This window comes from Pseudophryne corroboree, unplaced genomic scaffold, assembly GCF_028390025.1.
Source record: "Pseudophryne corroboree isolate aPseCor3 unplaced genomic scaffold, aPseCor3.hap2 scaffold_723, whole genome shotgun sequence".
Taxonomy (NCBI): domain Eukaryota; kingdom Metazoa; phylum Chordata; class Amphibia; order Anura; family Myobatrachidae; genus Pseudophryne; species Pseudophryne corroboree.
In genome coordinates this window covers 202,501-217,817 of record NW_026970304.1, presented here as the reverse complement: position 1 = coordinate 217,817, position 15,317 = coordinate 202,501, and the positions used below count along the sequence as shown (strand labels likewise).

The 15,317-nt window shown below is 47.5% G+C and overlaps 1 protein-coding gene across 1 annotated transcript in view; it reads left to right on the top strand.

The window, feature by feature from the left end:
* Positions 1 to 15,317, top strand: part of LOC135040010 (galactosylgalactosylxylosylprotein 3-beta-glucuronosyltransferase 1-like) — an 83,474-nt gene that overhangs the window by 66,686 nt on the left and 1,471 nt on the right. The window contains exons 3-4 of the mRNA XM_063954786.1: positions 5,958 to 6,251; positions 14,563 to 15,317. The exon at positions 14,563 to 15,317 is cut by the window's right edge and continues 1,471 nt beyond it. Coding sequence (XP_063810856.1) covers positions 5,958 to 6,251; positions 14,563 to 14,643 — 375 coding nt within the window. The 3' untranslated portion in view covers positions 14,644 to 15,317. The remainder of the gene's footprint in view (positions 1 to 5,957; positions 6,252 to 14,562) is intronic.

Here is a 15,317-nt window from a genome sequence, read left to right as displayed (position 1 = left end):
TTGTGCGGTTATGGGTAGTCCGTAGATCTAAGGATTTTGAAATTGTGCTGTCATCATTAATCATGCATGGTCATTAAAATCAATATGCTTTTTAAATCAGTGCCATGTGTGATGCTTCCGTGCATCTAAGAAAATGGACATGGTCATTAGTCATTATGCTTTTTAAACCTGTACCATGTATGACATAGTGTGATTTTTTAAATAGTACCATATGTGCCATGCATGAAGTTTCAAATGGTGAATTTTTTCATTACAAGCTGGTTTGTGATACAGCTTTATTGTGTATTCTGTGACTTGTGTTACGTGACACTCTTTTCAAAGCCATTATCTTTTAATACAGTTTAATATCGAACTCTATAAATTTTATATTAAATTTTATATAAAAGCGATATCAAACACTATCATTTAATATTAAAGGGGGCGTGCCACTGGAGAAAGGGGTGGAGCAACTGTCAGTTTGACAGAAAGGTGGTCTTTCTCTACTAATGTCAGTGTGGAGTAATTCTATAGGAAGCTGTTTTTTTGCTAGAAGTACAACTTCCCTAGCTTTGGAAGAATAAGGGGCAGCCGCAAGGACCGTCCATCCCAGTGTGGCTAACTTCAATGTTTCTGGGAGTAATAAGTGCGTTTCTTGTAGTAAGATGAGGTCTAAATGTAGCTTATTTAAATATAAGAGTAATTTCTTATGCTTAATCGGGGAGTGGATACCTCCCACATTCCAGGAACTCACTTTAATCGATGCCATATATCATATAACACAGGTAGTAAATATTCAACTCCGTCTCCGCAAAATACAAACAAGGAAACACAAGGGGGTGGGAGGAAAAAAGAAAAAAAGAAGTAAAAAAAGAGAAGAAAGAGTATAAAGAGTACTCCAATAACATTTGTAAGAACAGTAACTTCACAATTCTCACACTTGAAAATCAGGATGCAAGTTTGTCTGGAAGGCAGAGCTCCCAGCCAAAACTACCCTGTCTATAAACATAGAAAGGGAGCAATAGTCCCTTCTAAAATCAAACCAGTGACCATCACATAGGTATTAGGTAAAGACATTGCTGCCACAACAACAACACTCGGAGATATAAAAGAAGTATGGCAGAGCGATGCTGAAATAACAAGAGGAATAACAGAAAACATGGCATGTAATACAACCAACAACTGTAAAAATGTTGAAATAAAAAGGATTTTGAAATAAAAAGGAAAAAAAATATAAGTTAAAAAGGACAATGACAAAAAAATTTAATGAAAGGAACGGTAGAGACAAATGCATAGTCGATACATCACGATGAATGTCTCAATAGCAGCAGCAGCGACACGGTGTAAGGGAGTCAGGAAATAAACAAATCCACGTACAACTTCGTATGGAAGAAGGAGCTCCTGAGCATTTGTCGACGGTAAATTTGGGTGTCAAACAGGATGAGGTAAAAGGAAAGGGCAGTCCTTTCAGGTGTCGTCTTCAGTTAGCGGGCTTGTTTGTTCCCGTATATACGCCATCGCATCGTCGGCTGAAGTAAAATCTTTGAAGGTCATGCCATTGAAGATTCTCAGACGAGCCGGATAGAGAAGGGCGAATTTCCTCCCGTTTTGGACCAACTGTGAGCATAACGGGGTAAAGGCTTTACGAAGCCGTGTCAATTCAGGGGAGTAGTCCTGGAAATCCAGAAGTTTCGTGCCGTTCCATGAGAGATCCCTCTTCCACAGAGAGGCAGACCAGATGGATTCCTTGTGTATATAGTTCAGGCATTTCAACAGAACGACACGGGGCCTAGAGGAGGAAGAGTCTCGTAACTGACCCGTCCGAAGGGCCCGTTCTATCACAAGATCCGAACAAACATCTTGAATTTCAAGCAATTCAGGCAGGGTTTGTCTCAAAAAGAGGTATAAGGCTGGTCCTCATAGGCGTGCGCAGCACATTTTATTAGGGGGTGCACTGTTGGAGGGGTGTGTCTAGCACTGCCTTTTGGGCGTGTCTAGCACCATCTATTGACAGTCAACGTAATATAAAATATCCACTGTTGTACCAATCATAATAATGCAGATGCATTGTCAGATGTTGTGGTGTGCACTAAACAAACACCCCTGATGGCACTCACTGCAATTACACTGCTCCTCCTCAGCCTGGTCTGGCTCCCCCTCTCTTTCCCCTGCAAGCTGCAGTCACTCACTGACACTGACAGTCGCAGACTAGTTACTGCTGCTGGAAAAACGCGTTACGTGTCAATGCTGCTGCCAACCGCCTGCCAGTATTGAATTTGTCTTCCTAAGAGGAACGCTGGCTGCATACTGCTCCTCATCAGTGGCTGGCATTGGCATAGAATAGAAGGAGAGAGGTGGGCGTGTGACGGGTGGGCGTGCGAGCAGCATGATGTCATCACGTCACATCACGCTGTTTTTGTACATTGAGGTGGAGCCAGGAGTTTGAAAGCCGGTGGCAGTGGCACCCTTGATTAACCCAGGCATCTGGTCAGTAATGCAGTCCTGACAGGGTGCAACGCAGAGGGGACAGTAATCAGCCTGCTCAGCGATCGCTGCATCAGGCATGTGAGATCGGATTGCCGGACATTAGGGGGTGCCTGTGCGCACCAGGCACCCCCCCTGCGCACGCCTATGCTGGTCCTTTAAGAGATTCTGGTAGGCCCACTAGCCTCAAATTGTTTCCCTGGAATCTATTTTCCAAATCGTCAAGTTTAGCCCACACTTGTATGTCAGATTGTTTCAGCTGCGCAGTTAAATCTTGCAGAGACGCAATGGCCTGAAAGTTTTCTCTGGTGGTGTGTTCCACTGCCAGTACTTGCTTGGCCAATTGTTTGAATTGGCTCTTAATGTCAGTAACTGCTTGTTGAAGGGCAGCTGCATTTACTGCAGCTTGTTCCTTTAGCATAGGCTGCACTGTCTCTCTCACAGCCTGCAGCACATCAGCATATGTGAGGGAAGAGGGGGGAAGCATCTGAACGGTGGTGGATTTTTGCAGGAGCTGTAGAAGGTTGTGGGGTCTTTGAGGCAGCAGAAGCCGGTAGTGATAGTTGAGGGAGGCTAATTGTGGAAGTGTCCCCGCCAGCAGCTGACCCGGCAGCCATTTTGTGGGGCGCTGCATGATCCGTGCGTGGGTGTTTACCAGACATGTGTCCAGATAGATATTTGTACATAGGACAGTGTATGATAAGAGGGTTTCAAGTCTTCCAGAATATTAAAACACCTGCCCGTGGAACATATATTACTGTGCATGCGCAAGGTTCGCAGAGCGCATGCGCTTAGTTATGTTACACAAAAGTTAGGTATTTTACTCACGGCATAACGAAGCTTTTTCATCGTTCTGGTGATCGTAGTGTGATTGACAGGAAGTGGGTATTTCTGGGCGGAAACTGGCCGTTTTCTGGGAGTGTGCGAAAAAACGCTGGCGTTTCTGGGAAAAACGCGGGAGTGTCTGAAGAAACAGGGGAGTGTCTAGGCGAACGCTGGGAGTGTTTGTGACGTCAAACCAGGAACGAAACTGACTGAACTGATCGCAGTGTAGGAGTAAGTCTGGAGCTACTCAGAAACTGCTAAGAAATTTCAATTCGCAATTCTGCTAATTTTTCGGTCGCAATTCTGCTAAGATACACTCCCAGAGAGCGGCGGCTTAGCGTGTGCAATGCTGCTAAAATCTGCTAGCGAGCGAACAACTCGGAATGAGGGCCGACGTGTAGTAAGCTGTGTGCACATAAGTGAGATATTATTACATGACGTGTAGTAAGCTGTGTGCACATATGTGAGATATTATTACATGACATGTAGTAAGCCGTGTGCACATATATGAGATATTACATGACGTGTAGTAAGCTGTGTGTGCATAAGTGAGATATTATTACATGACGTGTAGTTACCTGTGTGCACATATGTGAGATATTATTACATGACATGTAGTAAGCTGTGTGCACATAAGTGAGATATTATTACATGACGTGTAGTAAGCTGTGTGCACATAAGTGAGTTATTATTACATGACATGTAGTAAGCTGTGTGCACATTTGTGAGATATTATTACATGACGTGTAGTAAGCTGTGTGCACATATGTGAGATATTATTACATGACGTGTAGTAAGCTGTGTGTACATAAGTGAGATATTATTACATGACGTGTAGTAAGCTGTGTGTACATAAGTGAGATATTATTACATGACGTGTAGCAAGCTGTGTCCACATAAGTGAGATATTATTACATGACGTGTAGTAAGCTGTGTGCACATAAGTGAGATATTATTACATGACGTGTAGTAAGCTGTGTGCACATAAGTGAGTTATTATTACATGACATGTAGTAAGCTGTGTGCACATATGTGAGATATTATTACATGACGTGTAGTAAGCTGTGTGCACATATGTGAGATATTACATGACGTGTAGTAAGCTGTGTGCACATAAGTGAGATATTATTACATGACGTGTAGCAAGCTGTGTCCACATAAGTGAGATATTATTACATGACGTGTAGTAAGCTGTGTGCACATAAGTGAGATATTATTACATGACGTGTAGTAAGATGTGTGCACATATGTGAGATATTATTACATGACATGTAGTAAGCTGTGTGCACATATGTGAGATATTATTACATGACGTGTAGTAAGATGTGTGCACATATGTGAGATATTACATGACGTGTAGTAAGCTGTGTGCACATAAGTGAGATATTATTACATGACGTGTAGCAAGCTGTGTCCACATAAGTGAGATATTATTACATGACGTGTAGTAAGCTGTGTGCACATAAGTGAGATATTATTACATGACGTGTAGTAAGATGTGTGCACATATGTGAGATATTATTACATGACATGTAGTAAGCTGTGTGCACATATGTGAGATATTATTACATGACGTGTAGTAAGCTGTGTGCACATATGTGAGATATTACATGACGTGTAGTAAGCTGTGTGCACATATGTGAGATATTACATGACGTGTAGTAAGCTGTGTGCACATAAGTGAGATATTATTACATGATGTGTAGTAAGCTGTGTCCAAATAAGTGAGATATTATTGCATTACGGAACATGTATAAGGTATAAATATAAGAATGATAAAATCTAAGTGTCACAATACAGTACATTCAAAAATATATAAAAAAAGTTGCTAGTTTATTTTATTTATTTATTTATATATTTATATAGCACTCTTTCTCCAATAGTACTCAAGGCGCTAGTTCCTGATGTTTAATTAGTAATATAATTATAACTATAATAGATATAATATAACTAAACAAGCCAATAACCAAAAGAAAAACACAATGGGAACTGCACTGAATATATAAGGAAAATAATAATAATACAATTAACAAATGAAATAAGAAATGTTCAGCTGGTAAGGAGGGCACACAAGACACATACAGTATTTATACAAAATATCCATCAATGTACTACCTTCTATTATACCAAAGAAACAAATACACAATATCAAGAAGTATTCCATATATTAATATGCCCAGCAATATATTATAACACACTGATAAGAATAAATATGTAAGAAACATCTGTCCCAATTAATGGAAGGAAGCCACAGTCTTGTACAGGTTATAAGCAGCAAAACTACAAGTCCCAGCATGCACTGCAGGTTCACATAAGTAACACTGTAATATAACCAGGGGCAGTAATGTGTACCCCAAAGTGCTGTGTGTGCCAGAGTATCGGCAGAACTACAAGTCCCAGAATGCACTGCAGGTTCACATAAGGAACACTGTAATATTACCAGGGGCAGTAATGTGTACCCCAAAGTGCTGTGTGTGCCACAGTATCGACAGAACTACAAGTGCCAGAATGCACTGGCTGTAGAAACCTACGGGGGCTGCAATTGTGATTAGAAATGGGGGGACCGATATCTGCTGCAACACTCTATATACATCCTGAGGATGCTCATGTTTATCGGGGATCCCCTGAAATGATCCATGTTACTGTAACATATCTTCCTGTAACTCTTCCAGATGCGGTACACTCAGAAAGTGTCTGTGTGGCCTGTAGGCTTCGTTGGAGGACTACGCTATGAATCACTGAAGGTCAATGCTGACGGGAAGGTATTTGGATGGCTGGTGTCTTATGGACTGGAGCGGCCATTTGCCATAGATATGGCTGGCTTTGCCATTCAGTTGAAGCTGATCCTTGAGAAACCCAGGGCTGTATTCCGGCTTGATGTAAAGTCTGGTTACCAAGAAAGCAGCCTGCTGCAAGATCTGGTCACTATGGAAGAGCTGGAACCAAGAGCTGACAATTGCACCAAGGTGAGATGTGCTCAGTACCATCCAGCTAGAGCAGGCATATCATGGTATCACTATTGGTAGGTAGGAACTTAGCTAAGGGGTGATCTCCAGTGACCACAGTGTGACTGGCTGCTAGTGGCCTGGCATTTTCCAAAGCTGTATGCACTGGTGGGTAACATTGCTACTGATACTTGGGTGATTCTATTCCACTCCCTGCAGTACTGTGGTTGCGTGGTACTGTGCCGTTCTCTGCAGTACTGTGGTTGGGTGGTACTATGCAGTTACCTACAGTACTATGGTTGGGTGGTACTATGCTGTTCCCTGCAGTACTGTGGTTGGGTGGTACTATGCCACTCCTGGCAGTACTGTGGTTGGGTGGTACTATGCTGCTCCCTGCAGTACTGTGGTTGGGTGGTACTATGACGCTCCCTGCAGTACTGTGGTTGGGTAGTACTATGCCGCTCCCTGCAGTACTGTGGTTGGGTGGTGCTGTTCCCTGCAGTACTGTGGTTGGGTGATACTATGCTGCTCCCTGCAGTACTGTGGTTGGGTGGTACTATGCTGCTCCCTGCAGTACTGTGGCTGGGTGGTACTATGCTGCTCCCTGCAGTACTGTGGTTGGGTGGTACTATGCTGCTCCCTGAAGTACTGCGGTTGGGCGGTACTATGCTGCTCCCTGCAGTACTGTGGTTGGATGGTACTATGCTGCTCCCTGCAGTACTGTGGTCGGGTTGTACTATGCTGCTCCCTGCAGTACTGTGGTTGGATGGTACTATGCTGCTCCCTGCAGTACTGTGGTAAGCTGGTACTATGCTGCTCCCTGCAGTACTGTGGTTGGCTGGTACTATGCTGTTCCCTGGAGTACTGTGGTTGGGTGGTACTATGCTGTTCCCTGCAGTAATGTGGTTGGGTGGTACTATGCTGATCCCTGGAGTACTGTGGTTGGGTGGTACTATGCCGCTCCCTGCAGTGCTGTGGTTGGGTGGTACTATGCCACTCTCTGCAGTGCTGTGGTTGGCTGCTACTATGCAGTTACCTGTAATACTATAGTTGGGTGGTACTATGCAGTTACCTACAGTACTGTGGTTGGGTGGTACTATGCCGCTCCCTGCAGTACTATGGTTGGGTGGTACTATGCTGCTCCCTGCAGTACTGTGGTTGGGTGGTATTATGATGCTTCCTGCAGTACTGTGGTTGGGTGGTACTATGCCGTTCCCTGGAGTACTGTGGTTGGGTGGTGCTGTCCCCTGCAGTACTGTGGTTGAGTGGTACTATGCTGCTCGGTGCAGTACTGTGGTTGGGTGGTACTATGCTGCTCCCTGCAGTGCTGTGGTTGGGTGGTACTATACTGTTCTCTGCAGTACTGTGGTTGGGAGGTACTATGCTGTTCCCTGCAGTACTGTGGTTGGGTGGTACTATGCAGTTACCTACAGTACTATGGTTGGGTGGTACTATGATGCTTCCTGCAGTACTGTGGTTGGGTGGTACTTTGCTGTTTCCTGCAGTACTGTGGTTGGATGGTGCTGTTCCCTGCAGTACTGTGGTTGGGTGGTACTATGCTGCTCCCTGTAGTACTGTGGTTGGATGGTACTATGCCGCTTCCTGCAGTACTGTGGTTGGGTGGTACTATGCCGCTTCCTGCAGTACTGTGGTTGGGTGGTACAATGCTGATTCCTGCAGTACTATAGTTGGGTAATACTATGCTGCTGCCTGCAGTACTGTGGTTGGGTGATACTATGCTGCTCCCTGCAGTACTGTGGTCGGGTTGTACTATGCCACTCCCTGCAGTACTGTGGTTGGGTGGTGCTGTTCCCTGCAGTACTGTGGTTGGGTGGTACTATGCTGCTCCCTGCAGTACTGTGGTTGGGTTGTACTATGCCGCTCCCTGCAGTACTGTGGTTGGGTGGTACTATGCCGTTCCCTGCAGTACTGTGGTTAGCTGCTACTATGCTGCTTCCTACAGTACTGTGGTTGGGTGGTACTATGCTGTTCCCTGGAGGACCGTGGTTGGGTGGTGCTGTTTCCTGCAGTACTGTGGTTGGGTGGTACTATGCCGCTCCCTGCAGTGCTGTGGTTGGGTGGTACTATGTCACTCCTAGCAGTACTGTGGTTAGCTGGTACTATGCCACTCTCTGCAGTGCTGTTGTTGGCCGGTACTATGCAGTTACCTACAGTACTATGGTTGAGTGGTACTATGCTGCTCCCTGCAGTACTGCGGTTGGGTGCTACTATCTGTGGTTGGGTGGTACTATGCAGTTACCTACAGTACTCTGGTTGGGTGGTACTATGATGCTTCCTGCAGTACTGTGGTTATGTGGTACTATGCTGTTTCCTGCAGTACTGTGGTTGGGTGGTACTATTCCATTCCCTGGAGTACTGTGGTTGGGTGGTGCTGTTCCCTGCAGTACTGTGATTGGGTGGTACTATGCTGCTTCCTGCAGTACTGTGATTGGGTGGTACTATGCCGTTCCCTGGAGTACTGTGGTTGGGTGGTGCTGTCCCCTGCAGTACTGTGGTTGGGTGATACTATGCTGCTCCCTGCAGTACTGTGGTTGGGTTCTACTATGCTGTTCTCTGTAGTACTGTTGTTGGGTGGTACTATGCAGTTACCTACAGTACTATGGTTGGGTGGTACTATGATGCTTCCTGCAGTACTGTGGTTGGGTTATACTAAGCTATTTCTTGCAGTACTGTGGTTGGGTGGTACTATGCTGTTCCCTGGAGTACTGTGGTTGGGTGGTGCTGTTCCCTGCAGTACTGTGGTTGGGTGGTACTATGCCGCTCCCTGCAGTGCTGTGGTTGGGTGGTACAAGCCACTCTCTGCAGTGCTGTGGTTGGGTGGTTCTATGCAGTTACCTTTAATACTATAGTTGGGTGGTACTATGCAGTTACCTACAGTACTATTTTTGGGTGGTACTATGCTGCTCACTGCAGTACTGAGGTTGGGTGCTACTATGCAGTTACCTACAGTACTGTGGTTGGGTGGTACTATGCTGTTCCCTGGAGTACTGTGGTTGGGTGGTGCTGCTCCCTGCAGTACTGTGGTTGGCTGGTACTATGCTGTTCCCTGCAGTACTGTGGTCGGGTTGCACTAATATGCTCCCTGCAGTACTGTGGTTGGGTGGTACTATGCTGCCCCCTGCAGTACTGTGGTTGGGTGGTACTATGCCGCTCCCTGCAGTACTATGGTAGGGTGGTACTATGATGCTTCCTGCAGTACTGTGGTTGGGTGGTACTATGCTGTTTCCTGCAGTACTGTGGTTGGGTGGTACTATGCCATTCCCTGGAGTACTGTGGATGGGTGGTGCTGTTCCCTGCAGTACTGTGGTTGGGTGGTACTATGCTGCTCCCTGCAGTATTGTGGTTGGGTGGTACTATGCCACTCCTGGCAGTACTGTGGTTGGGTGGTACTATGCTGCTTCCTGCAGTATTGTGGTTGGGTGGTACTATACTGCTCCTTGGAGTACTGTGGTCGGGTGGTACTATGCTGCTCCCTGCAGTACTGTGGTTGGGTGGTACTATGCTGCTCCCTGCAGTACTGTGGTTGGGTGGTACTATGATGCACCCTGCAGTACTGTGGTTGGGTAGTACTATGCCGCTCCCTGCAGTACTGTGGTTGGGTGGTACTATGATGCTCCTTGGAGTACTGTGGTTTGGTGGTACTATGCTGCTCCCTGCAGTACTGTGGTTGGGTGGTACTATGCCGCTCCCTGCAGTACTGTGGTTGGGTGGTACTATGACGCTCCCTGCAGTACTGTGGTTGGGTAGTACTATGCCGCTCCCTGCAGTACTGTGGTTGGGTGGTGCTGTTCCCTGCAGTACTGTGGTTGGGTGATACTATGCTGCTCCCTGCAGTACTGTGGTTGGGTGGTACTATGCTACTCCCTGCAGTACTGTGGCTGGGTGGTACTATGCTGCTCCCTGCAGTACTGTGGTTGGGTGGTACTATGCTGCTCCCTGAAGTACTGTGGTTGGGCGGTACTATGCTGCTCCCTGCAGTACTGTGGTTGGGTGGTACTATGCTGCTCCCTGCAGTACTGTGGTCGGGTTGTACTATGCTGCTCCCTGCAGTACTGTGGTTGGATGGTACTATGCTGCTCCCTGCAGTACTGTGGTAAGCTGGTACTATGCTGCTCCCTGCAGTACTGTGGTTGGCTGGTACTAGGCTGTTCCCTGGAGTACTGTGTTTGGGTGGTACTATGCTGTTCCCTGCAGTAATGTGGTTGGGTGGTACTATGCTGATCCCTGGAGTACTGTGATTGGGTGGTACTATGCCGCTCCCTGCAGTGCTGTGGTTGGGTGGTACTATGCCACTCTCTGCAGTGCTGTGGTTGGCTGCTACTATGCAGTTACCTGTAATACTATAGTTGGGTGGTACTATGCAGTTACCTACAGTACTGTGGTTGGGTGGTACTATGCTGCTCCCTGCAGTACTGTGGTTGGGTGGTATTATGATGCTTCCTGCAGTACTGTGGTTGGGTGGTACTATGCCGTTCCCTGGAGTACTATGGTTGGGTGGTGCTGTCCCCTGCAGTACTGTGGTTGGGTGGTACTATGCTGCTCGGTGCAGTACTGTGGTTGGGTGGTACTATGCTGCTCCCTGCAGTGCTGTGGTTGGGTGGTACTATACTGTTCTCTGCAGTACTGTGGTTGGGAGGTACTATGCTGTTCCCTGCAGTACTGTGGTTGGGTGGTACTATGCAGTTACCTACAGTACTATGGTTGGGTGGTACTATGATGCTTCCTGCAGTACTGTGGTTGGGTGGTACTATGCTGCTCCCTGCAGTACTGTGGTTGGGTGGTATTATGATGCTTCCTGCAGTACTGTGGTTGGGTGGTACTATGCCGTTCCCTGGAGTACTGTGGTTGGGTGGTGCTGTCCCCTGCAGTACTGTGGTTGGGTGGTACTATGCTGCTCGGTGCAGTACTGTGGTTGGGTGGTACTATGCTGCTCCCTGCAGTGCTGTGGTTGGGTGGTACTATACTGTTCTCTGCAGTACTGTGGTTGGGAGGTACTATGCTGTTCCCTGCAGTACTGTGGTTGGGTGGTACTATGCAGTTACCTACAGTACTATGGTTGGGTGGTACTATGATGCTTCCTGCAGTACTGTGGTTGGGTGGTACTATGCTGTTTCCTGCAGTACTGTGGTTGGGTGGTGCTGTTCCCTGCAGTACTGTGGTTGGGTGGTACTATGCTGCTCCCTGTAGTACTGTGGTTGGATGGTACTATGCCGCTTCCTGCAGTACTGTGGTTGGGTGGTACTATGCCGCTTCCTGCAGTACTGTGGTTGGGTGGTACAATGCTGATTCCTGCAGTACTGTAGTTGAGTAATACTATGCTGCTGCCTGCAGTACTGTGGTTGGGTGATACTATGCTGCTCCCTGCAGTACTGTGGTCGGGTTGTACTATGCCACTCCCTGCAGTACTGTGGTTGGGTGGTACTATGCTGCTCCCTGCAGTACTGTGGTTGGGTTGTACTATGCCGCTCCCTGCAGTACTGTGGTTGGGTGGTACTATGCCGTTCCCTGCAGTACTGTGGTTAGCTGCTACTATGCTGCTTCCTACAGTACTGTGGTTGGGTGGTACTATGCTGTTCCCTGGAGGACCGTGGTTGGGTGGTGCTGTTTCCTGCAGTACTGTGGTTGGGTGGTACTATGCCGCTCCCTGCAGTGCTGTGGTTGGGTGGTACTATGTCACTCCTAGCAGTACTGTGGTTAGCTGGTACTATGCCACTCTCTGCAGTGCTGTTGTTGGCCGGTACTATGCAGTTACCTACAGTACTATGGTTGAGTGGTACTATGCTGCTCCCTGCAGTACTGCGGTTGGGTGCTACTATCTGTGGTTGGGTGGTACTATGCAGTTACCTACAGTACTCTGGTTGGGTGGTACTATGATGCTTCCTGCAGTACTGTGGTTGGGTGGTACTATGCTGTTTCCTGCAGTACTGTGGTTGGGTGGTACTATTCCATTCCCTGGAGTACTGTGGTTGGGTGGTGCTGTTCCCTGCAGTACTGTGATTGGGTGGTACTATGCTGCTTCCTGCAGTACTGTGATTGGGTGGTACTATGCCATTCCCTGGAGTACTGTGGTTGGGTGGTGCTGTCCCCTGCAGTACTGTGGTTGGGTGATACTATGCTGCTCCCTGCAATACTGTGGTTGGGTTCTACTATGCTGTTCTCTGTAGTACTGTTGTTGGGTGGTACTATGCAGTTACCTACAGTACTATGGTTGGGTGGTACTATGATGCTTCCTGCAGTACTGTGGTTGGGTGGTACTAAGCTATTTCTTGCAGTACTGTGGTTGGGTGGTACTATGCTGTTCCCTGGAGTACTGTGGTTGGGTGGTGCTGTTCCCTGCAGTACTGTGATTGGGTGGTACTATGCTGCTTCCTGCAGTACTGTGATTGGGTGGTACTATGCCATTCCCTGGAGTACTGTGGTTGGGTGGTGCTGTCCCCTGCAGTACTGTGGTTGGGTGATACTATGCTGCTCCCTGCAATACTGTGGTTGGGTTCTACTATGCTGTTCTCTGTAGTACTGTTGTTGGGTGGTACTATGCAGTTACCTACAGTACTATGGTTGGGTGGTACTATGATGCTTCCTGCAGTACTGTGGTTGGGTGGTACTAAGCTATTTCTTGCAGTACTGTGGTTGGGTGGTACTATGCTGTTCCCTGGAGTACTGTGGTTGGGTGGTGCTGTTCCCTGCAGTACTGTGGTTGGGTGGTACTATGCCGCTCCCTGCAGTGCTGTGGTTGGGTGGTACAAGCCACTCTCTGCAGTGCTGTGGTTGGGTGGTTCTATGCAGTTACCTTTAATACTATAGTTGGGTGGTACTATGCAGTTACCTACAGTACTATTTTTGGGTGGTACTATGCTGCTCACTGCAGTACTGCGGTTGGGTGCTACTATGCAGTTACCTACAGTACTGTGGTTGGGTGGTACTATGCTGTTCCCTGGAGTACTGTGGTTGGGTGGTGCTGCTCCCTGCAGTACTGTGGTTGGCTGGTACTATGCTGTTCCCTGCAGTACTGTGGTCGGGTTGCACTAATATGCTCCCTGCAGTACTGTGGTTGGGTGGTACTATGCTGCCCCCTGCAGTACTGTGGTTGGGTGGTACTATGCCGCTTCCTGCAGTACTATGGTAGGGTGGTACTATGATGCTTCCTGCAATACTGTGGTTGGGTGGTACTATGCTGTTTCCTGCAGTACTGTGGTTGGGTGGTACTATGCCATTCCCTGGAGTACTGTGGATGGGTGGTGCTGTTCCCTGCAGTACTGTGGTTGGGTGGTACTATGCTGCTCCCTGCAGTATTGTGGTTGGGTGGTACTATGCCACTCCTGGCAGTACTGTGGTTGGGTGGTACTATGCTGCTCCCTGCAGTATTGTGGTTGGGTGGTACTATACTGCTCCTTGGAGTACTGTGGTTGGGTGGTACTATGCTGCTCCCTGCAGTACTGTGGTTGGGTGGTACTATGCCGCTCCCTGCAGTACTGTGGTTGGGTGGTACTATGATGCACCCTGCAGTACTGTGGTTGGGTAGTACTATGCCGCTCCCTGCAGTACTGTGGTTGGGTGGTGCTGTTCCCTGCAGTACTGTGGTTGGGTGGTACTATGCTGCTCCCTGCAGTACTGTGGTTGGCTGGTACTATGCTGCTCCCTGCAGTACTGTGGTTGGGTGGTACTATGCTGCTCCCTGAAGTACTGTGGTTGGGTGGTACTATGCTGCTCCCTGCAGTACTGTGGTTGGGTGGTACTATGCTGCTCCCTGCAGTGCTGTAGTCAGGTTGTACTATGCTGCTCCCTGCAGTACTGTGGTTGGGTGGTACTATGCTGCTCCCTGCAGTACTGTGGTTAGCTGGTACTATGCTGCTCCCTGCAGTACTGTTGTTGGCTGGTACTATGCTGTTCCCTGGAGTACTGTGGTTGGGTGGTACTATGCTGTTCCCTGCAGTACCATGGTTGGGTGGTACTATGCCGCTCCCTGCAGTACTGTGGTTGGGTGGTACTATGCCGCTCCCTGCAGTACTGTGGTTGGGTGGTACTATGCCGCTCCCTGCAGTACTGTGGTTGGGTGGTACTATGCCGTTCCCTGCAGTAATATGGTTGGCTGGTACTATGCTGCTCCCTGCAGTAATATGGTTGGCTGGTACTATGCTGCCCCCTGCAGTAAGGAGGCAATGCCAGGCCCGGTATCACAGCTTGCAAGGCAAGGGGTCTATTTAGACACTGAATTAAGTTTGGTGTCCCTTTTTGAAAAAGTAATCCACACTGCTGCTAAATGCATCCTTGTTTCTTATTTGGTTTTTAACGCTGAGCTGTCATGTTGCAGGTTATGGTGTGGCACATGAAGACCCAGAGTCCTAAAATCTCACGCGACAAAAGCTTTACAAACAGAAGTATTGAGGTTTGATGGAAGTGATCTGCCGGAAGTTGCTGGGGTAGAATTAGACGTCCTGTTTAAGGCCTTTTTCCATTCTCCAAACCATTAGGATAATGAACATGCTTATGCAACTTACAACTTTAAGATTCAACACAACCCAGGAAAACCCGTCCCAAACAAAGAGATGCAATGTGATAATTTAAGCGCACAGGTCAGTGTGATGTATGCCATTGTGTCACAGCAGGTGCTTGGATGCCTAACTACAGCTGGTCTGCAATAAACATGGGCAGGATCATCATGAAAGACTAGCACAACTAGAGGATAAAGAGATTGAGGTCCTGATGGACGCAGGCCACAGTCAAACTAGTCTTCAATGATACGCCTGTATTAGGCTTTGCCACCAGCTTTATATACCAGGAAAGTCTACTAAAATTCTAATATTCTGAGTCAGATTCAGTGATGCATCCCTGTGCGTGGACAATCGTAACATGGTGTGACTCAGATGCATGCGTGGACTTACAGCATTGGCCTTTTGCATGCGCCATTACCTCTAAATTAGTCCCGGTGTCTTTGAGGGAAAGTATTCCATGAAAGAGAACATTTCTGATATTTCTGCCACTTTATGGATGGTAAATAGTTTGTATATTATGGCATTTTAGGGTCAACTGTTTTGCAACAGGCAGCAATATTGTTTCTACAAAGTA